A 26419-nucleotide genomic window follows, 5' to 3' on the forward strand; every position below is an offset into this window, starting at 1 on the left:
CTCTCCCAAAAAATGAGTCTTTTCTTAGAGGTATGGATAGGTGGCTTCCTTGTAGGCAAGGTAGACTTGAGAGCCCCCAGGTCACCTTACAGGTAGCTGAGACAGCCTGAGGAAATAGCAATGGAATGTGGCATCCCCTTAAAAATGACAAGTCCCAGAAGAATAGAGAGTTCCCATGGCAACCTAGTACAGTTGCTTAGCAACCACAGTCCCCCAAAATACCTGCAGGAAGGCTCCAGGCTAGGGGCTTTCCCACCGCCTATGTGTGGCTCTCAGCTCTGAATTTACATGGTTACCTCTTACAGTTGATCCACCCACACCTCCATATAGGACCTAGCAGCCCTTACCCCCTGGGTCCTTCCTAAACCCCAGTCTAACTCCCTCTTCCTATCACCTCAAGCTGCAGCTGCCTACCATCAGGCCAGTCCCCTAGCAACCAATGCCATTTTTCTGGATATCTGAGTAACAGTTGGACAGTGGTAGAATGTCAGAAAATTCAGAATCAGAGGTATAGTCAGTCATAGCCTGGTGCCGGCCATACTAGAGGGACAGGCATGATGTTTTAACAACACCCTGCCCCATACACAAATACCCTGTAGCCCCAGACTCCCTAATTCTGGGGCAAGGCAGCATCCCAGATGTGGCAAAGACCAAGAGTCCCCTGGAGCTCCTGGAATACAAGGCTGTGGTCTCAAAGCAACTTGGAGACTAACTAGCCGGGGAACTGCAGCGTAATTCTTACTGACCTGTTTCTCCGTCTCTGGCCCCTCTGCCCCTTTCCTGTGTGCTTACCACTTTAAACATAAATACCACCCTGTAAGTTATGTCACTTTTGGGGACTTGCATGGCATGTTAGGAATCAGGCCCAGGGCTTACACTTGCCTGAGTCCGCCTCAGCTGGTAGATTCCAGGGCTCTAGGTTGAGGTAACTGGATTCCAGCACATACTCTGTGCATCTAGACACTAGACTTGAGGTTTTAGTATTAAATATCCTGAGATGATTGCTAAGCCATTCTGTGTTTTTTGTTTGTTTGTATATTTTTTTGAGAATGATATCACCATGTAGATCAGGCTGGCCTTGAACTCATAGAGATCTGCTTGCCTCTACCTCCTGGTTCTAGGATAAAGGTGTGTGCTACCATCCTTCAGAACTTATCTGTGTTCTCTCTCCTTCCCCTTTCCCTTTCTCCAAGGAAATTCCTACTCCTGGCTTCCCTGCAAGGGAGGATGTAACTCTAGATTCCCTTAGGTGCTATGTTCATTTGTGGAGCCCAATTCTGTGCTGGAAGAAGGCTGCTGGGGAGAGGGTTGAGCAAGAGGTGGCCTCTGACTACCTCCTGGGCTGGCCTTGTAGCCCTGCCCTTTAGACTGTGCATAATTAAAGGAACGGAGGCTCCTTGATCTTCCGGGGCTGGGTGAAAGGACTGAGTCCTCTCCCTGCTCTCCTCTACCTGAGTTGGAACCCAGAGTCTGCTCTCCTCGAGCCATTGCCCTCGAGTACTGAGTACTGCCCAAGGTCCTTTATCACCAAAGGAGATGAGGAGAGGTGGGCCTGTGTAGCCTACCTCCTCTTTCATCTCTTCCGGGATTCCATCCTGACCCTAGAGGTGACATGTCTCAAGAGACTAGGGGTGGGCAACATATCTCAGGAACGTTCAAACTGGGAGGGCAGAGAAGAAAGGGCTTTGAGGCCCTTCCCTTCAAGTGGCTCTCCCCACCTGAAAGGAACCCATTCCAAAGGAATCTACCCATGCCTGGCTGAGGCCCAGCCCTGGTTGTCAGCATCATCTTCTGCCCCCTAGCACAAGGAGGGGTGAGTCTGGCTAGCAGGTCTGGCTTGTCTGGAAGTCAGGGAGGATGAAGTCAGGCTGCTGGGAATCCTGGCTTAGACTTGAGCAGACTCTTTAACCACAAGCTTCCATGATCTCCCCTGCAGGCTTAGAGACATGCAGTGTATGTGAGGGTGCTCAGACACCCGTCACCACACAAGCAGGCCTCCCAAAGGTACAGGGAGTGTCTGAAGGCAGATAGCCATAGGATTCTCCAGAGTGACTGCTCTTAGAACAGGCAACAGGCTGGGGTACTTGCAGGCTCTGAATTGAATCCACAAATATTCCCGCGCAGACCCTGAGAAGTTGAATATATTGTCTGAGCCATTTGAGGTGGCCTTGCCGTCATCCACTGCTTCCCCAGGGCCAATTTCGGGCCTCTGAACTAAACATCCATGCTCAAGATTGGACTTTAAAAGCAAGGTGGTTCATCTGGCTTGGGGCAGCTCTGAGTGGCCAGAGTGACAACCAGAGGCTGGAGGGAGCTTGTGAACAGGTAGTGTCCCGTGGGAAGGGGCTGAGATTTGTATCCTCTCAACATCTTTGGGATTCTAAGAGTATTTCCTTCCTAGCAGCCTGGGCTGGGAAATCCCTTCACAGAGCCCTCACTTCCTGTGCTGCTCCCAGCAGCTCTGCCAGGAACAGGTGCTGGGAACAGAAGCTAGGTGTAGGCGCCGAGGGAGTGAGCCACCGGGTCACATTCTGTCCTTGTGGGGTAGTTGTGTGGGAAAGATGCTGTGCCTTCCAGGCCTCTTTCCAGGTCTCTGGGCCTTCATGATGGAGCAACTGCGTAGTTTGCTGCCTTGTGTGGGATGCAGATCTATGTGTGCTTTGTGTGCATGCCAGTGGCTCTGGAACATCTCCCTGCCTTTGGACACCCTTGCCCACTTTTGAGCAAGTCCAGGCCCTTGTCACTGTGGTCCAATAGTGTGTGTCCCCTGACCTGACAGACCTACAGGTGGCTGGGCCCGTGTATATGTGATGGGACAAGTAGCTGTGTGTGGAGTCCATCCTAGCTGTGGGATGGGGAGGTGAGCCTTCGCCCTCAGTTGCCTCGTTGTCCATTTTCTGATCTGTTCATATGTTGATAATCATTCTCAGCTCACCCAGCATTTCAGTGGCTGGGAACTGCTCTGCATCATGCCTGGTGTGCATGGTCATTCTATTATCATGGGGGCATGGAGACCAGGCAGCCCTTGGCAGGCCCCAGCAGGAGAGGGGGCCTGGCAAATTGCTCTTATGTTAAGTTCCCTGATATGAGTATCTGAGAGCCTTGCCTTCTGGAAAGACACCAAAGAAGGAATGAAGTCCTAGGATTAGTAGAGCCAGCAGGTAGCTGGGGGGTAGGGGACAAAGCAGTACTAGCTCTCAGGCTGGGGAGCTTCCTTGCTGGAAAAGTTCTGTGGGAAAGAGGGCAGCAGGCACCAACTCTGCCATCTCCCAGCATCTAGCTGGAGTCTGAAGTCCTCTTTAGGTTAGGGCAACTCGGGAGGTCCTTCTGAAAGGATAGTCCTTCTTCCCAGCCCTGCACTGCAGACTGGTGGCAGCTCTGGGCACGCAGTGTCCCTGGCACAGCCAACAGTCTCCCGCACCACAAGGGCTCATTTGTCCTAATTCCTGTGGTTCCCGAACCCTGGATGGCCATGGCCTGCTGGGCACAAGACCCTGGCTGTGGGCTCCCCTCACCCACAGCCTCTTCCAGCTCTTTGCTGTCCCTTGGTGCGGGCATCTCTGCTCAGGCAGAGCTACACCAGAACAACCTGTAGTTAGCCAATGGCCAGAGACCCACTGCCTAATTGCTTCTGGCCAACCAGGAAAGAGGGAAGATCCTTGTGCTAAACCAGAGCTGACTTGGCATCTCAGGGCAAGATGATTTCTGGGAAGCACCTGCTCTTGTTCTAAGGAAAAGGGCACCTGGTTCCCGGGATGCGTGGCTGCCACCTCCCTACCTTCCTGTACTTTGGTGTTCTGCTTCACTCTCCTCTGGGGCAGGCGGGTAGACAGTGCACCTTTCCTCCTCCGTGAAGCTCTCGTGATCCCAAGGAATTGTGGTCCAGGAATTTGGAAGCCACAGGAGCCACCAGGACAATCAGATCCACCTGTCTATGCAGGTACTCATGAGTCTGCCGAGTCTACCCGTGCTGGGAGCAGAGTCCCAGACCTTCAGGGGCATCCAGCTCCCATCCCTTCCAGTTTTGGAAAGAAGGAAGGAAGGAAGGAAGGAAGGAAGGAAGGAAGGAAGGAAGGAAGGAAGGAAGGAAGGAAGGAAGGCAGGCTGCAGATTGACACAGCAGTGTTGGTGTGTGTGCTGTTATGCATGTGTGTATGCCCTTAGCTGTCAATAGTTGTGAGATGTCTCTCCCTTCAAGCACGCTTTAGCCGTGGACATAGACGGAAGCAGGGCACTGTGTTGCTGCTGTGCCCATGAAGCTTTGGGTCCCCTCTTGTTGACAGTTGCCGTAGCCTCCTCTGTGCCCACCCTGCTCTCTCCCCTACGGCATTCTCGCTTTCAAACATGAAGTTTACTCATGATGTCCTAGGATCATAGGAGCAGAGGAGGATTTTTGACGGAAGTTGTGAAAGTTTGGTTTTGAGATAGGGTCTCATGTAACCCTGACTGCCTTCCAACTCCATATGTAGCCACAGATGCTCTTGAATTCCCACGTCCCCTCTCCCAAGCTCCCAAGTGCCAGGATGATAGGCACACACCACCATGTCCAGACCGTGCATTTCTGGGAATCGGCTCCAGAGCCTCATGCACACTAGGCAGCGCTCTGTCACCAGCACTAGAGGTGGGTTTGCATCTGCTCTGTTTGCTAGTGGATCATCAACTGGAGATTTCATCAGGCTGATGTTAATGCAAGCTGCTGTGTGGCCGGGGGACTCCTGTGGTCCTAGATGGTCAGATCCTGTGACCTTCCTAGTTAAGTATAGAAACTGACCAGGTTTAGAAACTGTAGCATTTATCACCATGTTGGTTACATTTTACAAAGGTGTCCTCATAATTAGCAAAAACGTCTGGTTCATCTGACGATCGATCGACCCTGAGCAGCTTTGGGGCGCCATTCTTCTAAACAAGTGGCCCGTGCAAGGCCCTGTCATAAGTGTTTCCACTGAACATTTCTTTTAAACATACAGCCAGTCTGAGACAGAGGTTAGCTTTTTGTGGGCTAGGACCAGCATGGGGAAAAGACTGACACAACCATCATGTGGCTTAGAATTTTGCCCAGACCCCAGCTCACAGCTGCCACTTGGATCTTTCCAGTTAGAGGCAGTCTACTTGCAGGACATCCTGGGGGCAGGCTCAGACTGCAGGAGGCAAAGCTAGTCCCAGCTGCTCCCCACCCCCACCCCAACCTCTCAGAGGAGCTTCAAGCTTTTGGCAGTGCTGGATCCTGCTGGGTCCAAAGCCAGTGGGAGTGGCTGGGGCAGGCAGTTAGTTTCAGGTCCTCCCCTTCTTGGCAACCTCATGACTCAGTGGTCTGGTGGGAGGCCTGGCAGCAGGCCGCCAGCACAGGGAAGCCCTGTGGTGAGCCAGTCCTTTGTGAGGTACTCTGTGCTTGGGGCAGGCCTCAGATGCCAACCTGCGCCTGGTCCACCTAGGCTTTGCCCAGCTTCTACATGTTGGGGCAGGTGTGGCATGTGCTTCTGTGCTCCTGGCCTCCCCAGTCCAGAGCAGGAGAAGGCAACAAACACCCCATGGCTCCATAAGCTTCCCATAAGTCACTTGGAGGCTCTGGCCCTTCAAAACCTCAGGAGTCCCTGAGATGCTCCCCCTGACCACAGGTGACACCACAAGGACAAAGGCATCCTGGTCTTTTTAAGAAAGGCAAGGGATTTTGGGAAGAGTGGCTAGGATACCAGCCATAGCTGGCAGCACTAGATGACTGGCCCTGCTGCATGGCTGTGAGGAGCCTTTTTCCCTGGCTCATGTGGTGACTCAGTGATGCCCACACTGGGTGGTTTTTGTAAGTGAAGGCTCTCTGAAGTCACCAACCTGAACTGCAGCATGAGTAGAAAAGATTTGCCCTTCAGGCCTAGTAGTTGTGACTCCAGGCACCAACCAGATTAGGGCTAACGGCCAGAGAAAACAGAAGTCAGTATCCCAACCCGAGCTTCGTCCACATGACGGACCACCACTCTGCAGGGTGACGTGAACCCTGCAGCCCTATGCCTGTCAGTGCTACCAGGCATAAATATTTTCTGATCTTTAATTTGATTTAGAGTAGAAGAAAGCAGGCAGCCCTGGGAACTGAATGGGTCTGAGCATCTCCAATGGCCTTGTGACCTTGGGGAGGTTGTTTGCCTTCTCAGGGCTTCCATGTTCCCAGCTTTACCATGAAGATAATGACAGTGGCTTTAGCATTCTGTCCCAGGCTGGGTAGGAAATGTTTTGTGTTCACTGAGAAGAGCTAAAAGCCCGGCCTGACTGGGGACCAGAGCTTCGGTATCTACTCCCTCTATGGATAAATTTTGCTTTTGGTCTGAGGAGTAGAGGTGGTGGTGGTACCACTGCTCAGGGCCTTTTGGTCAGAGCAGAGGCATACTCCCCTAAGAGGCCTACTCTCTGGCCCCAGAAAAGCCAGTGAAGTGTGGACCACAGGAACATGTGTGGGGTGACTTGATGACAGGCCCAGCTCCTGGTGTGTGGGGGTAGAGGAACTGTCCTCTTCCTTCCCCATAGGACCCTAAGTGTCAGGTCAGCAGGCAGCAGGAAAGAAGAGCAGAGCCATGGCCCTAGTCAGCCTCCTGGACAGGATGTTGTACCGAGTAAACAGCTCTGAAAGTCACCACTAAGCTGAGTCACAGCCCCTAGCGACAGCCACCAGTTGTTTATAAACAATGGGCTCTCACCCTTCAGACCCCGCCCCCCACCAGTGAAGGGCGGGAAGACACTCCCCCAGCCCTAGTACCCCCCACAGACTCTAGCACCTGGGCCTAGGGACACCACACAGGCTGTGTGAGTGGCCAGGTACCTTCTCCCAGGGACACTGGTGTGTAGAACAGAGCAGATGACATGGGTGTCCTGAAAGAATGGACAGGAGCATATATATACTAGTGTGCAGGCAGGGGCAGTGCACTGTCCCTATGGCAGGGGCTATACTCAGTCCTTAGAGCCCACTCTTGTGGCTCTGGGAACTCCTGTGGCCATCCTCCGTTCCGGGCCGTGACAGTGACAGGTGTCACGTGGCTCCTGAGGGCCTGGAACAAAGGGCCTGCTCTCCCAGGGCCAGCCTGTGGCAGGGTGGGGCCGGGAGAGTGTGGACGGAAGGAGGGGCAGGAGCCTACTGGCTCCTCCCTCTCTTTGGTCCCTCCTCCTGGAACCCCAGCTTCAGGAGTGGCAGCTGGTCTTTCTGGTCCTGTCCTTTGACCTGGCTGTGACTCAGACCCTCCAGCTCTCTTAGCCTGCTCAGTGTTGTTGCCCCAGGCAGCCCTGACCTTTGAGAATAAGAATAGCTGCAGGATCAAACCCTGCAGCCTAAGCTAAAGGTTGGGGCTTGTTGAGGGAAATCAGGGTTCTTGGCCTGGGGTATGCTGGGAGAATTGGAGGGAGTGTTGGGCTATAAGGAGCGTGCATCAGAGGCAGGCGTTGTATCTTGCACAGGGCTTGTAGTCAGGAAGTCCATGTAAACGCTTGTCCATCAAAGACACAAACACAATGCTTTTGCCCTCCTGGTCCCTTCCCACTTCCTCCACAGGCCTCTGTGGGGAAACCCCTTTCTCACTGGTAAACCTGTATCAACCAATACCAATGGCTAGGTGGGTAGTACAGGAGAGAGAGGCCAATATGGAAGAGTGTGGTGTGCTAGCAAGTCCTGCAGGAGGCAGCACCAAGCAGGGACAGGAACCAAGGCTTGAAGCCCCCTCCTCAAGGCTTTGAGCCAACTGATCAGTCAGTCACCCTTCTGGGCGGGAAGACCATTGGAAGAGGATGTGGATTGCTCAGAGAGTAGAGCTAGGGTGCTGGCGGGGCTCAGTCTGGATGTTGGATCTCCTCCACCCCCATTGGGGATTGAAGTGCCTCTGGGGGAGCTGTAGATTCCCTGGCCACCACTGGCTTCCTGCCTCTTCGGTGCTGGATGCCTGCCCAGCCAGAGTCCCAGGAGGGTAAAGATGCGGGCTGGCTTCTGCCTGCTTCATCCTGGGATTGCTGGGCCTTGGTCAGGGTTGTGGTTGCAGACAGAAGCAGCCTGCGGGCTTTGCTGGCCTTCTTCCCCTGACCTGGTTCTTGTGTGTCAGAGGGGTGTGTTGAGCTTGTTTAGTGGCTTCCAGTGTTTGTTTTGCAGTAAAATCAGGGAAAGGATGGTGAGTTGCTCTAAAGCCTAACACACCAACTGTGCTGCTGCCCTTCTCCTGATGGACAGACATCCTACCTAGTTTTTCTGTGGTCTCTTTTCTAAAATCTTGGCAGTAGTGGTACTCAGTTTTTACCACCCTACTTGGTCTTGGCTTAAAATAAAATACAGGCTGGGAGTATCTGTAATCCCAGTATTAGAAGTTCAAGGCCATCCTTGGCTTCATAGTAAGGTAGAGGTCAGCCTGGGCTACAATTCACCATCTCAAAAACAAACAGACAAACAAACAAAAAATCCATGCCAGGGGCTGGAGAGATGGCTCAGTGGTTAAAAACACTTACTGCTCTTCCAAAGGTCCTGAGTTCAGTTCCCAGCAACCACATGGTGGCTCACAACCATCTGTAATGGAATCCGATGCCTTCTTCTGGTGTGTCTAGAGACAGCTACAGTGTACTCATATACATAAAATAGATAGATAAATAATTGTTTTTTAAAAATCCATGCCAGATACCCAGGACAGGAGCTATGAGTTAGATGGTCAGAAAAGGCTTCTAGAATGGGGAAATAGGGCTTTGAGACCTGGCTTATGCTCATTTGGTAACTGCTCCTGACGAAGGCTACTTTGATCTTAATGTAGAGACTTCCAGCCCACCAAGGGAGATCAGTGGGATGAGGTCTTGGGGGCAGAGGATAGGAGGAGAGAGCTGGGTCCACCAAAGGGGTGTAGGTTAGCAATAGATTACTAGGCCAGCCCAGAACAGAATCCTGACCACTCATTCTTGCTTGCCTTGTGGCCTGGTATAAGCGCGGGAATTCCTGGCCCTGCCCGTCACAGCAGCAGGTATGACAGCCATGCAGGTGACAGCAGGCCTAGGCACTCTTGGGGCTCAACTCCTCTGGGGCAGGCGGGTGTCAGAGGCACTATCTGACAGCCTGCCCAAGAGCCCACTCCCCCACTGGGTTCTCACCTACTATGGCCCGGGAAGCAGACCGGGTCCATGCTAGGCCTACTGTGCCCAGGGGGAGGAAGGGATCAGTGTTCTTTGCCTGTGTCTCACTGGTGACTGCCAGGCGGTGGGCCATTGCCCGCCGCACCACTGCCCGATCTCCCACTCCTCCAACACCTTGCCGGGCACCCCTGCTGGCACCCACTGCTGAGGTAAGTGTTTGCTGGAAAGGCTGTCAGGTCACAGCCAAGACCCAGCCTGGGCCGTGGGAGTTGGCACCTTAGAGCTCCTTACTCTCCTTGTCAGAACTGGTTGAAGGAGTTTGGTTAAAAGCATCAGGAGACTGTCTCCTTTACCCAATGCCAGCTCAGAGGCTGGGGTGCTGTGTGTGAGCTCTGGCTGGGCACCTGTCCACAGCTGTGGCAGACAGCATGCCTGTGGACTGTCACAGCAGCTCACATTGGATGGTGCTTCTTGGATTACACTTGACTCAGAATGATAGCTGGTATGTCGTCTCCCTTGTTTTCTTAGTGTCTCCATATTTCTGGGCTCTGAGGTGCGCCTGGGGTCTGGAGCAGGGAGTAGGGCTCAAAGCTGGGTTCCAGATCATCCGGACGCTTCCTACTTGGCACTTGGCTGAGTGTAAGAGGAGGACCGGGCTGGCAGCCTGCTGATCGCTCTCCAGGACAGGGAGATATTGGGACCCTGATGCCAGGGCCTTTCTGGGGTGTGCTGGGGGACAAATGTCACTGCCTCTAGGCTTAGGGACTGATGAGACTGTGGGACACATGGAGCTACCGCACGTGCTCAGTGGCTCCCTTGACTGCTCTGATCAGCTCACACAGGCCACAGCTTGTCCCCCGGGGCCTCCCTCCTTCCTGCTCCTCTCGTTTTCTGTCTGGGCTCAGCTCTGAGTCTCCGTCTCCATTTCTATGTGTTTGTGTCCACACTGGCTTTCTCCTCTGCCTCCATGTACCTCATGAGGCACCTGGAGCATTAAGGTCCCCAGGGTTGTCAGTGACCACAGTGGGTAGGTTCACAGTGGGTATCTTGTGACTGGGGGGCACAGTCACCAGGGTGACATTAGTTCTTGCTCCATGAATGACACTTCTTATGGTGCCAGTCAGATTGATCTTGACCACTCTGAGCACTGCCAGCATAGAGTTGGGCTGGTGGGACAGAGCAACAATCCAGAGCATGAACCTAGAGAGGCTAATCCAGAATCATGTGTTCTTACATGGCCACCTCCATTGCCCCAGGCTTGATGTATGTGTGTGTGTGTGTGGGGGGGTGTCTCTGTATGTGTGTGTGAGATGGTCATTTAGTATGCATGTGTGCACAGACAACTTTTTAAAAAAAAATTTAGATTATATTTAGATGTGTGCGCCTGCATGTGGGTATAGCTATTCGATATCGGGTATGTCAGGGGTGTCAGATCCCCCATCATTGGAGTTAGAGCTAGCTGTGGATGCAGGGAACTGAACTTAGGTCCTCTGCCAGGGCAGTGAGTGCTTTTAACAGCTGAGCTATGGCTCCAGCCCCTCTTAATTATTATTGTGTATGCATATGTGTGATTTATGTGGGCATGTGTGCCACAGTGCATGTGTGGTGGTCAGGAGACAACTTGCCTGGAACTTAGTTGGGTTCCAGGACTACTGAGCTTCAGGCTGGTTTTGTTCCAGTTTTCCTTGGGCAGCAACTCTATGTGAGGTCAGAGATTTGGGGTAATCATGTCACATCCCTCACCCAGTCTGACCTCCTGGGGGAGTTGCTATGTTCAGTTCCCTCCTCCACTGTTGGAGAGGCTCCTGAGACTGCAGGGCACAGGGTAGAGCCAGGCCACTCAGGCCTAGGTGCGTCACCTCCTGCCAAGGTGTGTGCTCACACGCCCACACAGGGCCACCCCAGAACCCAGGCAGGCCAGGAATGATGATGCCCTAGTCGGGAAATGACAGAGGAGCTGGGCTGGGCCACACCCTAGCAGTATCCTCCCGCCATGAGTTGGAAACGGAGAACAACAGACAGATGAGCGGGCAGGCCTTTACCTGCCAGTCTGGGGTGAAGGGTCTTCTGTTGTTTTGAAGTAGGTTCATGCTCTGAGGTCTAGGCTGCTTCTAAGTTGATAATCTTCCTGCTTTAGCCATGAGTTGGAAACGGAGAACAACAGACAGATGAGCGGGCAGGCCTTTACCTGCCAGTCTGGGGTGAAGGGTCTTCTGTTGTTGGCCATTGTACCTAGACAAGAGACAAAAGGATTTCTACCAGGGCCCACCCCGCTGTTGTCCTCAGTGGCTGTGGCCCAGCCTGGGTGTGAAGAGGTGTTGACTCATTTCTGTGGTTGTCCTGACATTGCCTGGTGTCCAGGTCTGCCTCTGGCTGTCTGCTACCCAGCAGTCATGGAACTAAGTCCCTGAGAACTATCCCAAGAGCAACCTCAGCAGCCTTAAAGGACTAGTGATGTACTCTCCGAAGTAGGGTGAGGACGGACGCAATCCATCCTAGTGGGGGAACATTCAGAAGACAGGAAGCCAGACTCCAGGGACCTAGGCAGTTGGGCTCATTTGTCTGGGAATCAGGGATGGTGTCCAGGGGTAGTTAAAGCCCACAGGTGCCGCTCAGCTCCCACCCAGCCTCTAATCATGTGCAGGAACACAGCTGGTGTGGTCGGGTCACACAGAGTTACAGGAGACGCCTGAATTTTGGATTTTTGTGTGAAATCACCTGACCTTTTACTGTTGGCTCAAACATTTAAAAACACTTTGCAGTCCAAACAAAATACATGTGTGAGGTGCTCTTGGCTCCCTTCTAGTCTCTGACTGTCAGCTCAAAAGCCTTGCTCTTTGAGGAACATCATCCAACTGTGTAAGTCAGCATTGTTCTTAAGGGGTTTTTTGTGCCTCCCAGTGAGGGCCAGCTGCATTCCCAGAAGGGCTGGGATGAGGAAGAGGAGAGAGGCCAGTGCCTTGTAACCTTCTCTTGCAGAGGAAGTAGTGCAGTGTGACAGCCCAGGTGTTAGGGTTAATGTGAGCCTTGCATTTCAGACTCAGTCCTGATCACCAGGGCTGTCCCCAGCCTCCCTTAGAAACATATGGGCATCAGGACTCAGTTTCCTGGGGACCTGAGGCTGCTTTGTTCTCAGGATCCTGTCAGTGACTGGGCAGAGTGAAGCATATAGGAAATAGCTCAAATCTAGCCCAGGGTCACTCCATCCCACCAGGGTGAAGCTTATAACCCTCCCTTGGCAGCTCCTGGGAGCCCCAGGGCTATGCAGAGAAACCCTGCCTCAAAAACAAAAAAAGAACAGGAAGAGAAGGAGGAGGAGCAGCAGCAATGTCCAATGCCATCAATATATGGTAGTCTTCAGCTACCTAAGGTTGACCCTGCTCCAAAAATATTAAATGGAAAATTCTAGAATCAAATCTCTTGCTGTTCTGAGCAACTTAATGAAATCAAGCCTTTTCTCCCCATGCCACACCCCAATGTGAAGTCATCCCTCTACCCAAACACTCTGCTTGCTAGTTTGCTAGTGAACCGCTTGGCTGCCCGGGGCATTGCCCTGACCATTGTAGCACCCAACACAGTTCACTGTTATTTCAGGATCCTGCTGGGTTTCCTAGAATGCATCCCCCTTGGATAAGAGGGAGAGGCCTTGCTACTTAACAGTCAGCTTGTTCTTATCAGGTTCACAAACCCACACACTTTTTTGTGTACCTCCCCACCCCCATATATTTGTTAGCAAAACAAAACCTGTCTGTCTTTCTGTCCTAAAGGCTGGATTTCCGTAGGTTGCAGGCTAGTGATGTGTGGAGGCTGTCCTTCTGATTCCAATTGTTCCCTGAGCAATGGTTAGAATTAGGTGTGGGCTGCAGGATGTTCTGCACTGTCCTGCCATACTGTCCTTAGCCCTCTCTTTGGATGGGCCTGCTCTTGGTAAGGGATATGCCCTGTAGGTAGGAGGGCTTAGGAGGCCGTGGGAGGGCCCTGCTTTCTGGGAAGCATCTAGAAAGTCACAGCTGGCGCTGAGGGTGCTGAGGTGTGAGCTCTGGGGGGTTCTAGGGCAGCAAGCAGAACATGAGGACACTTACATTGGCGAGACGGGGTCAGAGTAAAAAGGCTTGAGCTGTTGGCCTGTGGGAGGGAGGAGTTTCTTTGTCTGTCTGTCTGTGTGGCTTTATGTCTCTATGTATCTTGCCTATACTTGTGTGTGTGTGTTTCTGTATCTGTGCATGTAATATCCATGAACAGACTTTCCAGGAGGGAAATGCAGCCTCGCAGAATGAGATAGGAAAGGAACTTGATAAAACGGGTGGACAGCAACCAGAAAGGCGGAGTAGATGATGGGACCTCACCTCTGCCACTGTCCATCCCTGCAATTAGTGAGTCTGGAGGCAGCCTGCCTGCCGCCGGTCCGGCCACCCTGGGACTTCCCTACCCTTTCCCCCTTTGAGGCTGGAGGCGTGGTGCCTGGGGACTAAGTATCTGAGAGAAGTGGCCCTCAGAAAAAGAAAGCCAGAGTAGGAGAGAGCAGCAGGAAACAAAGCTGAGCTACTGCTGGGTCCTTGGCCCAGGAATGGGGCTGGGGAGAAGCCTACAGAACGTGTGGGAACCACTGCCTTCCTGTGATACCCCCCACACCTGGACTTCCTGGACGGAGGGCAGAGCCCAGGCTTCTGGGCAGCCTTAGGGGATCTCCACTCGAAGCCAAATCTGCCTATCTTTTTTCTTAAATCATATTCACTGGAGCCTGCTCATAAAAATACTTTCCGACAATTAAAAATTTCAGAGAAAATTTAGGCCTTGGGGCCGGAGAGATGGCTCAGCACTAGAGAGTACTCACTGTTCTTCCAGAGGACCTGAGTTTAATTCCCAGCGCCCATATGGCAACTCACTGTTTGTTCCCCTCAGGCACCAGGCACATATGAAGTGTACACACATGCATGGCAAATAACCATACACATACAATAAAATAAACAAGCCTTTTAAAAGTATACCACCTCACCTAGAGGTAACTAGCATTTCTTTTGCACAGTAGGTCTGTCTAGTTTGTGCATGGCTGTGGTGACTGGTGCTGAGGCTGACAGCACCCCTCTCCCAATGGAGCTTGGGCTGGATGCCAGTGCACCCAATCAAACCTCAGGGTCACCCTTCCCCATGCTCTGGTATATGAGCACATAGCCTGTGACCTCATGACATCCTCCCAGTCACACTCTTGGAGGAAGTCATTTTCATTACCCATACTTTCCAGTTGAAGAAACTGAGGCTACAGAGCTAGGGGGTGTGGTAACTGGAATTCCCGGGAAGTGGATCTGATTTCAGCAAAACAGCATCACAGACACGCCCACACAATACACAGACTGTGTGCAAGCGGTATCCTCCAGGCCTGGCAACTAGAGGAAGCTCACGCCCCTCGGAAACCATGCCCCCAGCAGCCCCCGCCCCCAGCTGACGTCAGCGAGGCCCGGCCCCTGGCACAGAGCGCAGCAGGCAGCGCGGAGCCGCGCCGGCCCTGCGCCCGCGCTGCCCCGGGTCTCGCGGCCCGCCGGCCACCCGCGCCACCGTGAGTCGTCCATGGTGCAGCGCATGTGGGCCGAGGCGGCCGGGCCCATAGCGGGCACCGAGCCGTTGTTTCCCGGCTCCCGGCGCAGCCGCAGCGTGTGGGACGCCGTGCGCCTGGAGGTGGGCGTCCCAGACAGCTGTCCGGTGGTGCTGCACAGCTTCACGCAGCTAGACCCTGATCTGCCGCGCCTGGAGGTGGGTGAGCCGAGGCCCAACGTCCTTTGCAGCATTGTGTGGGGGGGGGGGGGTCCTTCCTCAAAAATCCCCCTGCTGTACCAGCCCCGGGGCAGCCAGTTGGCCATTACAGCTTCCAGCACACCCTCAGCAATAGTTGGGGAATCAGAGCTGAATTTCCGTACCCCCTCAATTCATCCCAGTACCTGCTCCCACCCATTACAGGTTTGACAACCCCAATCCCTGCAATCAGTCAGACTTTTAAGCCCCACCATGCTGTCACTACACGTCTGTGGTTTGTGAATGCTCCAACCACGAGGGCCTATCATTTCAAACCCTTGTCAATGGGGCGTGTGACACGAGGAGGCCACAATATAGTGGATCAGCAAGTGTGTGTGGTGGCACAGTCCTAGACTCCCCAGAGATGAGTGGAACCTCAGGGGCCTTTGAATACCCATCACTGAGTCAGAACTAGGTCTGATGACCTGGGAACATCAAGGCTGTTCAGAGGAGGCAGTGGCAGGAAGGGATGGTCTGGAACCAACGTATGTAACCAAGTGTTCAATCAGTAAGGTGTTCAATCACGGTGACCTGTGATTCATTTCTGCCTGATTAGAAAATGTGCCGACACCAGATCTTTGCAAGAGTTTGGGAGGATTCAGAGAAGGGAGACCATGCCTTTAAAAGTGTGGGAGGTGAGAATAATAAATGTGGGTAGGAGCTTGTTTCTAGTGTCCTGGGCAGGGACACGCAGCAGTGCCCTCTTCCTTCCACCTTAGAGTACACCTGCCACTGTACCCCAGAGGTAGTGGAATCCCAAGGCAGTCCTGCATCCTGCTCTGCCTAGAGAAACCTTGGACAAAGCATACTTGGGAGCTCTTGGTCATGGAGCCCCCAGGCCTGGGAGGCCTCCCGTGCTTGGCAAGTATCCCAAGCCAGGCTTCTCATTCACCCAGTGGTCTCATCCTTGTGGAGGCTGGGGAGGGACTCCAGAGCGTGGTGGTGGGCGGCCCGCCACCAACCCTGCACTCATCTGGCTTTCATTATGTCTGGCAAGAGTCTCCGGCTTTGTGTGCTGGAAGGGCCCCTGGCCTGATCACTCCTGGAGGGGGGGGTGGTGTTAAGCTTCTCTCTGGCTCTGTCCAGCTACATCCCTAAGGACCCTTTGTGGCAGGGCTATTGAAAGGTTCTGTCCCTGCACAGGTTGCTGCTATCTGTGCCTCCTCTACTGCCCCTCTCTCCAGGCCTCTGTGTTGTCATGCAGCCTGGTCACTGTTTAGAAATCAGAGGGGAAGCTTCTGGCTGGGGCAGGAAAACCAGGGTCCTGGCAGGAGAGGAGGCCACAGCCGGAAACAGAACACAATGACCATTTAGCATTCGCCTGGGGGAGGGGGCAGGGAAATCCCTGTCTGTTTTGCCAATAATTCCCTCCCATCTCCATCCTGAGGCTGATTTCCTGGTAGCAGACCCAGGTCCAGAAATGAAACGGACCCAATTGAGGTCCCTGCACTCAGTCTCTGCCTTTCATCTTCTGTCATTTGTTTCCATCTGCCTGGGGTTGCCAGATGTCCTCACACATCTGGGCATCTGCCTACCCTCTTCAGTTCTAAGTCAAGCCACCACTGACCTAGCCTGACCTGCTCCGGTCTGCTTCAGGGAGGTCATGAAGTTTATGCTCCTGGGACAGGCTTGCTTCAGCTTCATCCTGTCAAGAGTGATTTGTGGATCTCTAGCATTTACAGGCAGCAGGCACCAGTTCCATGTTCCTCCTGGCTCACACAGACCCCCAGTTTAGATGCCAGGTCCATCTGCTAAGAGGCTGGAGGGCAGAGAGGTGAAGTCCCTGACCTAGATAAATAACGTTGTCAGAAAGGACTTGAGCACAGTGCTCCCTGGGGTTGGGGTTGGGGTGTCTGCTACATATTAGAGGTGAAGCAAGACACAGCAGAGATGGCTGTGAACAGTAGATGCCAGCAAAGGTGGTGGATAGACCTTGACCCAAGCACTGCAAAAAAGCCTTGGTCAGGTGAGATATGGGGAGGCTTATTTAGAGTCCAGGAGAAAGTGAAAGTACCTCAGATTTTGAGACCTTGGGAACAGTGGAACCAGGGGCTTAACATGGTAGCCAATAGCTGCTAGGGCTTGGTGGAAGAGCCTGGGTAAATAATTTGCATGTGCCGGGCAGTGGCAGTACATGCCTTTAATCCCAGCACTTGGGAGGCAGAGGCAAGCAGATTTCTGAGTTCAAGGCCAGCCTGGTCTACAGAGTGAGTTCCAGGACAGCCAGGGCTACACAGAGAAACCCTGTCTCGAAAAACTAAACTAAAAAAAACAATACTACTAATAATAATTTGTATGCATTTTGTCCTGGGGGGGGGTTAGGGCTATTAATAGCCCATTTAACAAATGAAACAACTAATTAGATTGCACTCAACAAGCTGGTCAACTGCAGAGGCAGAGGCCAGGCAGGCGTCTCACCCTGGCAGCTTGCCTGTGTTGCCTGAAGGCTGTGTGGGTTGGACACAGTGAGGCCAGGCTAGGCTTCTTCCTCCGAGCTGTCTGCTTTCTTGATCACACTGTGTGCAGCTCTTAGTTTACCCCAGGGTTCTTTTGTTCTCTTGATACTGAAAACTCAGAGATATAGGTACATAGGGTGTGTGTGTGTGTGTGTGTGTGTGTGTGTGTGTGTGTGTGTGTATGTGTGTGTGTATGTATGTACACGTGCACATGCACAAGATAATCTTCCAGAGGTACTTCCTAGCTGACTTTAAAAGGGCAGCCTTCAGCAACTTTAGAGCCTGTTATGTTCATGAGGAGACTTGCTATCAAAACTATGCCCCCAGAATCTCCTTCTCCTATAGTTGCTTTCCTCAGAAACACAGTAGATGAGGATGAGGAGGCCCAGAAGGCTGGTACTGGTGTTCTGTCTCCGGTCTGGGACACTGAGAGACATGCTGGCCCATTTCCTGGGAGCCTCTGGGCAGCTCTGGAGCAGGAGGAACCCGATTACTAGCGGGGCAGGAACAGGGACTGACTGTCAGGGAGATGATCAGACAGTTTGCAGGACTGTAGATAGACCTCTCACTGGCCCTCAGCTCTGAGGAGGCATCTGGAGGGGCTTCAGCTTCACCCTGAAGGGGTCTCCATAGTTTGGCACCTTCTCTGAACCAGCTGATGCATTCACAAATGCTATGTTATCAGGCATATATATACCCCAGGGGAGTGAACGACCCCAGCCCAATGAGAGTGAGAGAGATTGAGATGGATTGCTTCCGAATAAAGGAGCTGAGGCTCCAAGCAAACTCAGTTCCCCAGAGAATGAACAACCTGAGGGCTGCTCATTTGAGCAGGGCACAGGGACTAGAACTGCTGGCCATGGCTGTTCTGTTGGCACATTTCCCTCCTATGGGTCACACCAGTAGGCCGTCTGTCCTTTTGAACCCAAGAGGCACAGAGCTTGAGCTCTGTGGAAGGCCTCTGCGCTGGAATGCCAGCATAGCCCCCTCGGAGCCCCAGTTTCTTCATCTATAAAATGGACATGTTGCCAGGCAGTGGTGGCGCATGCCTAATCCCGGAAGCAGAGGTAGGCGGATCTCTGAGTTCGAGGCCAGCCTGGTCTAAAGAGTGAGTTCCAGGACAGCCAACGCTGCACAGAGAAACTCTGTCTTGAAAAACAAAACAAAAACAAACAAACAAAAAGGAGTTGTGGAGTAGGCCAAGTGAGACTGACAACCAGCAGAGGAGCCAGCCTCGGTGGAGCCGTTCCCCAGGACATGTCCCTAAGCTTCTGCTCAGAGACATGGGTGTGACGCCCGCCACTGGCCTGGCCACCTTCCACCTGCTGTGTAGCCCGAGGAAGGCACTCTGTCTTCAGCCTCTCCCTGCGTCTGTGTACTATGGCTGGACCCTGCCCTGATGGTGCCTGACAGAAGCAGCAGCCAGCTCTGGGTGTGTCCTTACAAGCCAGGGATAAAATCCTTGTCCTGGCTGCTGTTTCCTAGCTCTTCGTGAGGAGACTTCTACCTGTCCTACCTGGGTGTACCTGTCCTACCTGGGTGTTCCTTCATCCACCAGGCACCATACTGGGAAAGTTCCATGAACTAAGTGTACACATAATCTGGGACAGGAAGTACCATGTTAGCTGGATGGCATGGTCATGGAGTGGTATAAGTCTGACTTCAGCTGGACAGGGGCATGCCCCCTCCCAGGCCTGGCCCGATGATGGCCATTTGCAAATGGACAGCAGGACTGGGGTGGACAAAGCCATGGATTTACTGAGCTGAAGGGATGGGTCTCCCCTCCCCCATTTGAGCCTCGTTTTCCTTCCTAAAATGCTGACTTGGCCAATAGCAGGACTCAGGCTGACAAGGAGGGTTCCTGGGTCCTGAATCTGACTCTGTGGGAGCTCTGCACAGGCCCAAGACTTTTCTTTCTGAGGTCTTGGTGCTCCCCTGCTGCCATGGCAACCAGACACCTTGTACAGTCCCTAGCTGAAGCTTCCTCTGATCGCCTAGGGCTGCCATGGGGGCTCAGCATCTAGGCCGGGATGGAGGACCCTTACACTTGGTATTTTCATTTTATCCCTCTGTTGGAGCTCATGGCCTGGGCTTGAGAAGTCTTGGATTCTCACCTCAACCCTCCCTTGGACCTTGGTTTCCACCTGTAAAACTAGAAGGTGCTCTCCCACCATAATAAGAACCTGCAATTGCTCGCTTGCATCTGGACTGCCTCCTCCCTGTTCTGGAAGTTCCTTTCTAAGCCAGGGCCAGGACCCTGAGTGAGCTGCTGTCTGGGTCCAGCAGTCCCAGGTGGTCCTCTGACTCATACACCAGCAGTTCCTTGCTGTACCAGGTGTCATCTACCATCCTTAGTCAGCTGCAGCCCCACAGTGTCACCTGTTAGCTGCTGCTGTCCTCTCAGCCCGTGGCCAGCTTACTGAGCCAAGCTGGGGAGTGAGACTTCTCCTGAGACACAGTATATGGGTTTGGAACTGTGGGCCTTGTGCATCCAGAGCTGTAGGGGGTCTGTAAGGGACCTGCTAGAGCCCTGGGGTACCCTAGTGACTCAGTGGTACAGGTAGGTGTGGTGAGATTAGAATCACCTTGGCTCACCAAGTAGGCCAAGCCTCTGCACATGTAGAAAGAAGCTGTGTTCTTGAGATGTGATCTACCACATCTGCCAAGGCCTCCCAAGGTAGAAACAGCCAGTGTGGGCTGAACAGAACACTGCTCTTAGGGAGAGATGACACGGGCCTGGCCTCCCCATCCTCATTGAGCCCCTTGTTATATGCTGTTATGGGCTTGGCCTGCAGCTCCCTCTCTTTTAGCTGGGGACATACATCCTGCTGGCCTGCCACCCAGAGAACTTTGATCAGGTGACACACCCCATTCTGGGAGCTCTGGGCTATGCTCAAGAGAGACTGTGATTGTGGGGACGGTGTACTCACCAGATTCCCAGGGACACTTTTACCCTCAATTGACTGGCCCAAGTGTGTTAGACACAGCAGCCAGCTTCATCCCAGGTCCCTGGGGGCCTTGCACATTTAGGGCGCTGCAGGGTGGGGGTGGGGGACGGACACAGTCCTCTCTAAGGACACAGCCAACCATGTGGCATTCCTCTCTTGGAGCTCAGAGGCTTCCTGGATGCTGGCCCCAGGCAGGCAGGCAGACATTTTTGCTGTTTCAGCTGTTTACCAGGCCAGCTTCCCCCTCCCCCCCCCCCAGATTGCTTGAGTATTCCTGGGAGCATGACACTTCCTACATGGGCTGCCTGCTACAAAGGCAGCTCAAGGTGGCCCTAGGTTACATGGTCCCTGCCCCTCCAACCTTAGAAGGACCCAAGGACAGATCCTTAGTCTGGGGAGAGAGGCTCTTCTCTGTTGCTTTCTAACTAGGCCCGGGGCATCTCTGTCTTCTCTGGGTATCTGGGTGCAAAGAGGCCCACACTCAGTATTGTGAGGTGGTCTGGTTCATTCCTGCTGTGGTTGTTTGAAGGAAGCGGAGTGTATGAGGTTAGCTACTCATGGCTGGAACAGTTCCCATCTGTGCAACAGGGTGTCAACTCCCCAGAGGAAGGCATGTATGACTCTCAGGGCCCATCTGCACCCCCACCCCCATCCAGCTGGCAGAATGGCCCCCCTCGGGTGGGGGAAGGGTACAGGGATCACATGACACTCCCACAGGGCCCAGGCCAGCTGCTGGGCTGTCAGCAGAAGCCCAGGCTGAGCAAAGCCTTGCTTTTGAGCCCTGCTCAGGGATGGCTGCCGCTGCTTGCATCCAGCTACTCCTGTGGGTGTGCCTGGCCAGGCACATTTCTGTCTAGTGGGCATCGATCAAAACCTGTTACAAACCAGCACTGTATTGGGGTCTCTGGGCTGAAACCCAGTGTTGTGTGGCAGGAGCTTCATGTGTGACCTGACCCTGCCAGGTTCCTTGGGAAAGGAGGAGAACTGCTGAGCCGACACAGTGGGTGTTCCAAAGCCATGGTCTCCTTTATCTTTGCTGAAAGACTTTCTAGATTTGGGTCTGGGGTTAGCTGATGACAGTGCCACTAGTCTCTGAAGGGAAGTTCCCTGGGCTGAGAGCCAAGATTGCTTAGGGTCATGAGCCTTCTTGTTACCCACTGACTTCCAGGAATCAGGTCCCCCCATCCCAGGCATAGCCCTTCTCCAGATGGCAGAAGTAGGAGAGAGCCTGGGGTGCAGGGGAAGCAAGTGTTTCCTCTCTGCTCTAGGCTCTGAGAAGCAGCCACATGATCCCTTCCTTCCCCAAATAGGCCTTATGATTTGGGGTTCTGTAGATCTCCTGCACTGTTGCTGTTCCCCACTCACGTGAGGGAGAACAGCCAGCTGGGAACCCCCGTGTTGCCCAAGAAGTCTCAGAAGCATGAATGAGCAGAAGGGGAAGGAAGTGGCTTCAGATGTAGCCAGTGTCCGCACTTGCCCTAGACCCATGGTGCTGACTCCAGCACTGGGCTAGAAAGAACTGCCCAATGCTGCTTGGTCAGCCTGGAACCTCAGACGGGACAAAGAGATGAGAAGATGAGAGTGTGGGTGACCCGGGCCTTGGGCTCTGAGGACTAGGTTTTTCTGAAGGCCAGTGCCACCTATGACCATGTTAGGGCCTTGGGATAGGGGATCTGTCATATACACCAGACAGTTTGACTGCCTCAGCCTCCACTTAACCCTTCTCTGAAATGGCTGAATAACAGTACCTGCCCAGGTAGGCTGGGGTAGGGCTGTCCAGTACTAGGCAGGAACAGGTTCCTGAGGTCAGGAGGAATCAGGTGGGAAGGGGAGTCCTGGAAGTCCAGAAGCCACCTGTCTGTGCCGCCCCCCTGGAACAGACCCCTGATGGCCTGGCCTGGCTCCTGGGCCTTGTCTTTCCAGAGCTCCACGCAGGAGATTGGGGAGGAGCTGATCAACGGGGTCATCTACTCCATCTCCCTGCGCAAGGTTCAGCTACACCAAGGAGCCACCAAGGGCCAGCGCTGGCTAGGGGTAAGTATGGAGAGGAGGCCAGGAGGGTGACCCTGCCAGACTTCTTTCCAGGGTTTTCTGTTTGAGGGCTGACCTTCCCTCCATTCCCTAGCCCATGCACAAAGGTCCTGCTGACATACCTACCAACAGATGAGAGGAGACACCACTGACTTTGCTTCTCATTTCCCATAAGCCATACATATTCAAATATTTTGCTCAGTTTAAAACCTGTCCTCACAAACACACACACCCCACCCCACCCCGTCAATTACTAATCAGAAATGCCTTACAGTCTTGTCCACAGCAGACTTATGGAGGCATTCTCTCATTTGGGGTTCCTTTCTCTCAGATGACTCTAATTTTGTCAGATGTATCAAGGTGACAAAATTCTTCAACATGTATACACTTCTCTGCTGTCTCAGAACAAGTCTTGTGAGTCCCTTGAGCTAAGAAGCTGAGCCTGACCCAGCCACATAATATTCCAGAAGACAATGCTGTCACTGCCACACTGTCATGCTTCGCCGCTGTTGGGTCCCAGAATGAGTCTTCCCTGTGGTCATTGAACTTGATCAGGGAACGTTCTGGGTCTTGATAGGCCAACCCCCGACCCTGGAGTAAGCCTGTCTTTCCACCTCTAGGATGGGCTGTTCAGTTTGGAAGCCATCCTCCCTCCCCCAGAATATGTTAGAGACCACTGTTACTCACCTAAGAAACCACCCTGAAGGGCTCAAATTCTGCTTGAAAATCCAAGACTTTAAAACCAGAGACCCTCTGGTTCCAGCTTTGGCCACATTCTCCTGGGGGTGTATAGGAGGTGATCCGAGCTCCAGCCTCCAGCTTCCGTGAGAACATGACCCTGCCACTGACCGTGCCCTTCTCTTGTCCCCCAAGTGTGAGAATGAGTCGGCTCTGAACCTCTATGAGACCTGCAAGGTGCGCACGGTGAAGGCTGGTACTCTGGAGAAGCTGGTGGAGCACCTGGTGCCTGCCTTCCAGGGCAGTGACCTTTCCTACGTCACTGTCTTCCTGTGTACCTACAGAGCCTTCACCACTACTCAGCAGGTACTAGACCTGCTGTTCAAAAGGTGAGCACCCCCGCTAGACAGACCCAGGACACCTGTGCTCTTGGCTTCGTCTTGGGAATGCCTTGTGTCTCCCTGAGCCCCAGTTTGATGATAAGCATCCTTATAGGCTATCATCAGGACTAAACTAGATAGATGGGCCCTGTCAAGGCAGCCCCATTCTGGGCTGTCAAGGCCTGTGGGGTTGTATGTGACTCTCCCTTCCTCTGTGGAGAAGCTTTCTCTTCTCAGCCTCAGGCTAAGTGGGTTCCCTACATAGAAAGGAGGGGGACCTTAACCTAGATATACACAGAGCAAGGACAGCCTTGTGGGAATCAACTGAGAGACTCCAGGTGTGCTGAAGTGCCTCATCTTATAAAACAGTCTGCTGTGTGTAGCCATGTTGCCAGGCACTTAACTCTGTGACAAGAGCAGAGAGTCCCCGCCTCCCTGGGCCCCATTCCCATCAGGGAGTTGACCAGTAACACTAGACATCATAAGCAGGTACGGTAGATGTGACGCCCTCACGGCCTCCTCTAGATATGGCTGCATCCTCCCCTACTCCAGTGAGGACGGTGGACCGCAGGACCAACTCAAAAAGTAAGTAGGCTTTGCATCCAGAGGGAAGGTTTAGGGAACGAGTCAAGCTGAACTGTAGGCCCACACATCTGGTTCCTGATGCTGGGTGAGGTCTAAGGCTCCTCCTGTGTCAGAAGGAAGACAGAGTTCATGGTGATACAGAGTGGAGGAGTGAGGGGGGTGGGGAGGGAGATTCAGAACCAGTCACTGTGAAAATCCTTCCCTAGCATAGCCTATCTCAACAGATGTGCAGCCTCACTCCTTAGGAATGGGCATTTAGCTGGTCCCCAAGTCCCTCGGGAAAATGCAACCTATACCTGGCTCACAAAGAACAGGTACTGAGGTAACCCTCGCCCCTGGTTAAATGGCAAGCCCTTCAAGCATCCACATTCCTGTAGAGTTGGGCAGGAGTGGGACCGGTTCCCTAAAGAACTGGGTGAGCCACCATTCCATTGATGAGCCTTTGCTCTCTCCAGTAGGATCCTCTGTAGCCTCTGTCTAGTTACTTGGACAGTCAAAGGGGTTTGTGGGTGGAGGCACACCAGGGTGCTATGGGAAGATGGGAGGAGAAGCCATGCCTCTGACTCTGTTGCGTGTCCACAGTGCCATCTCCTCCATCCTGGGCACCTGGCTGGACCAATACTCAGAGGATTTCTGTCAACCTCCGGACTTTCCCTGCCTCAAGCAGCTGGTGGCTTATGTGCAGCTCAACATGCCTGGCTCAGACCTGGAGCGCCGCGCTCACCTTCTCCTGGCTCAGCTGGAGGACCTGGAGCCCAGTGAGGTTGAGCCTGAGGGTGAGAAGCCAGGGGCAGCCACATAGAGCCTGCTAGAAGGGGTCAGTAAAAGTTTCTACCACAAAGAGGCTCCAGCCACTGAGCCTGGGACCCAGTAGGTAGTACACCATAGTCTGGGATAGCATCTTGTCATGGGGACAGGGGCTTATTCTCTGGCAGTCGGCGATTCTCTGTCTCCATAGTGGGCATCTTATCTCCTGCAGCCCTGTCCCCAGCTCCAGTGTTGTCTCTGAAACCAGCTTCACAGATGGAACCAGCCCCTGCCCTGCTTCTGACGCCTAGCCGAGCGGTGACATCAACTCCAGTAAGAGAGGCAGCCACAGCTCTAGTGCCAGTGCTGACATCCAGCCCGGTGGTGGCGCCAGCTTCTGTGCTAGAACCAGCTCCAGAGCCGCCTCTAGAGCCTGAGCCATCCCTAGCACTTGCTCCGGAGCTGGACCCCGCTGTCTCACAGAGCCTCGAACTCGAGTCAGCTCCTGTGCCCACTCCTGCCTTAGAGCCTTCCTGGCCTCTGCCTGAAGCCACTGAGAATGGACTAGAAGAGAAGCCTCACCTCCTGCTGTTTCCTCCTGACTTGGTGGCTGAGCAGTTTACACTGATGGACGCAGTGAGTGGCTCGCTCGCTCGGGGCAGGACAAGGCAGGCTTCCTTCTGTCCTCTGCTGTCTAGACCTGTTTTCTGGTTCAGAGCCTATGTCCCAGGGCAAGTCCTAGCTCCACTGTTAACAAACATGTGATTAGAGCATACTACTTAACCCAAGGCATTGATTTCCCACCCCATTGTTGGTCATGGGGAGGGGGGAGAGGGAGAGGGAGAAAGGGACGGAGAGAGAGGGAGAGAGAGAGAGAGCGCATGCATGCGCCTGACCTCTTAGGGACAGAGGGGTGCTCGCCAAGGTGTACCTGGGTCCCCCTCCTCCATTCCACCCTGGAGGCCTATCTAATCTCAGCATGTATGAAGTGCTTACTGTGCACTGGAGACTGAGACACGGGGCAGGGCTGTATAGCAGGTGTACCTGCTAGGGAGGAGCAGCAGATGCTCTCTGAGAGGAGCAGGCAGAGCTTTTCTTCTCCCCTTCACTTTACCTGGTTTGCCTTATACTGGGTGCCCTCAGAAGTCAGGTGGAGAGGCGAGGGTCTCGCAGGCTCAGCCACATCCTCTTTTTTTTTTTTTTTTTGGTTTTTCAAGACAGGGTTTCTTTGTGTAGCCCTGGCTGTCCTGGAACTCACTCTGTAGACCAGGCTGGCCTTGAACTCAGAAATCTACCTGCCTTTGCCTCCCAAGTGCTGGGATTAGAGGCATGCACCACCACTGCCCAGCACATCTTCACTCTTAAGTGCTGCAGCTTGGCCCTTTGGCTGTGCGGGGCCCAGTGACACTGATCCCTTCCCTAGGAACTATTCAAGAGAGTCGTGCCCTACCACTGCCTGGGCTCCATCTGGTCCCAGCGGGACAAGAAGGGCAAGGAACACCTCGCGCCTACCATCCGTGCCACTGTCACCCAGTTCAACAATGTGGCCAACTGTGTCATTACTACCTGCCTTGGGGACCAGAGCATGAAGGCTCCGGACAGGGCCCGGGTGGTGGAACACTGGATCGAGGTGGCCAGGGTAGGCTACAGGGGTGGGGCTCTTCTTTTTCTTCATTGACCTTAGGGCTGCACAGCCAGACACACACTCACTCCGGGCACTGTACACTTAAGT

At 53.5% G+C, this 26419-nt stretch overlaps 1 protein-coding gene across 11 annotated transcripts in view; it reads left to right on the top strand.

Annotated features, from left to right (window-relative positions):
• The window catches only part of Ralgds (ral guanine nucleotide dissociation stimulator), a 39454-nt gene that overhangs the window by 5325 nt on the left and 7710 nt on the right, over positions 1-26419 (top strand). For 2 of the 11 annotated variants that reach the window (XM_031369521.1, XM_031369529.1), the window contains exons 1-7: positions 9084-9284; positions 22190-22300; positions 23171-23364; positions 23842-23940; positions 24523-24716; positions 24920-25323; positions 26111-26326. In XM_031369521.1, the coding sequence (XP_031225381.1) occupies positions 9099-9284; positions 22190-22300; positions 23171-23364; positions 23842-23940; positions 24523-24716; positions 24920-25323; positions 26111-26326 (1404 nt within the window). In that variant the 5' untranslated portion in view covers positions 9084-9098. Of the gene's footprint in view, positions 1-9083; positions 9285-14532; positions 14824-22189; positions 22301-23170; positions 23365-23841; positions 23941-24522; positions 24717-24919; positions 25324-26110; positions 26327-26419 lie in introns of those variants that run through there. The other 9 variants (XM_031369526.1, XM_031369522.1, XM_031369527.1 and 6 more) reach the window with 9 other exon arrangements.

The sequence above is a fragment of the Mastomys coucha genome, unplaced genomic scaffold, assembly GCF_008632895.1.
Source record: "Mastomys coucha isolate ucsf_1 unplaced genomic scaffold, UCSF_Mcou_1 pScaffold15, whole genome shotgun sequence".
Taxonomy (NCBI): domain Eukaryota; kingdom Metazoa; phylum Chordata; class Mammalia; order Rodentia; family Muridae; genus Mastomys; species Mastomys coucha.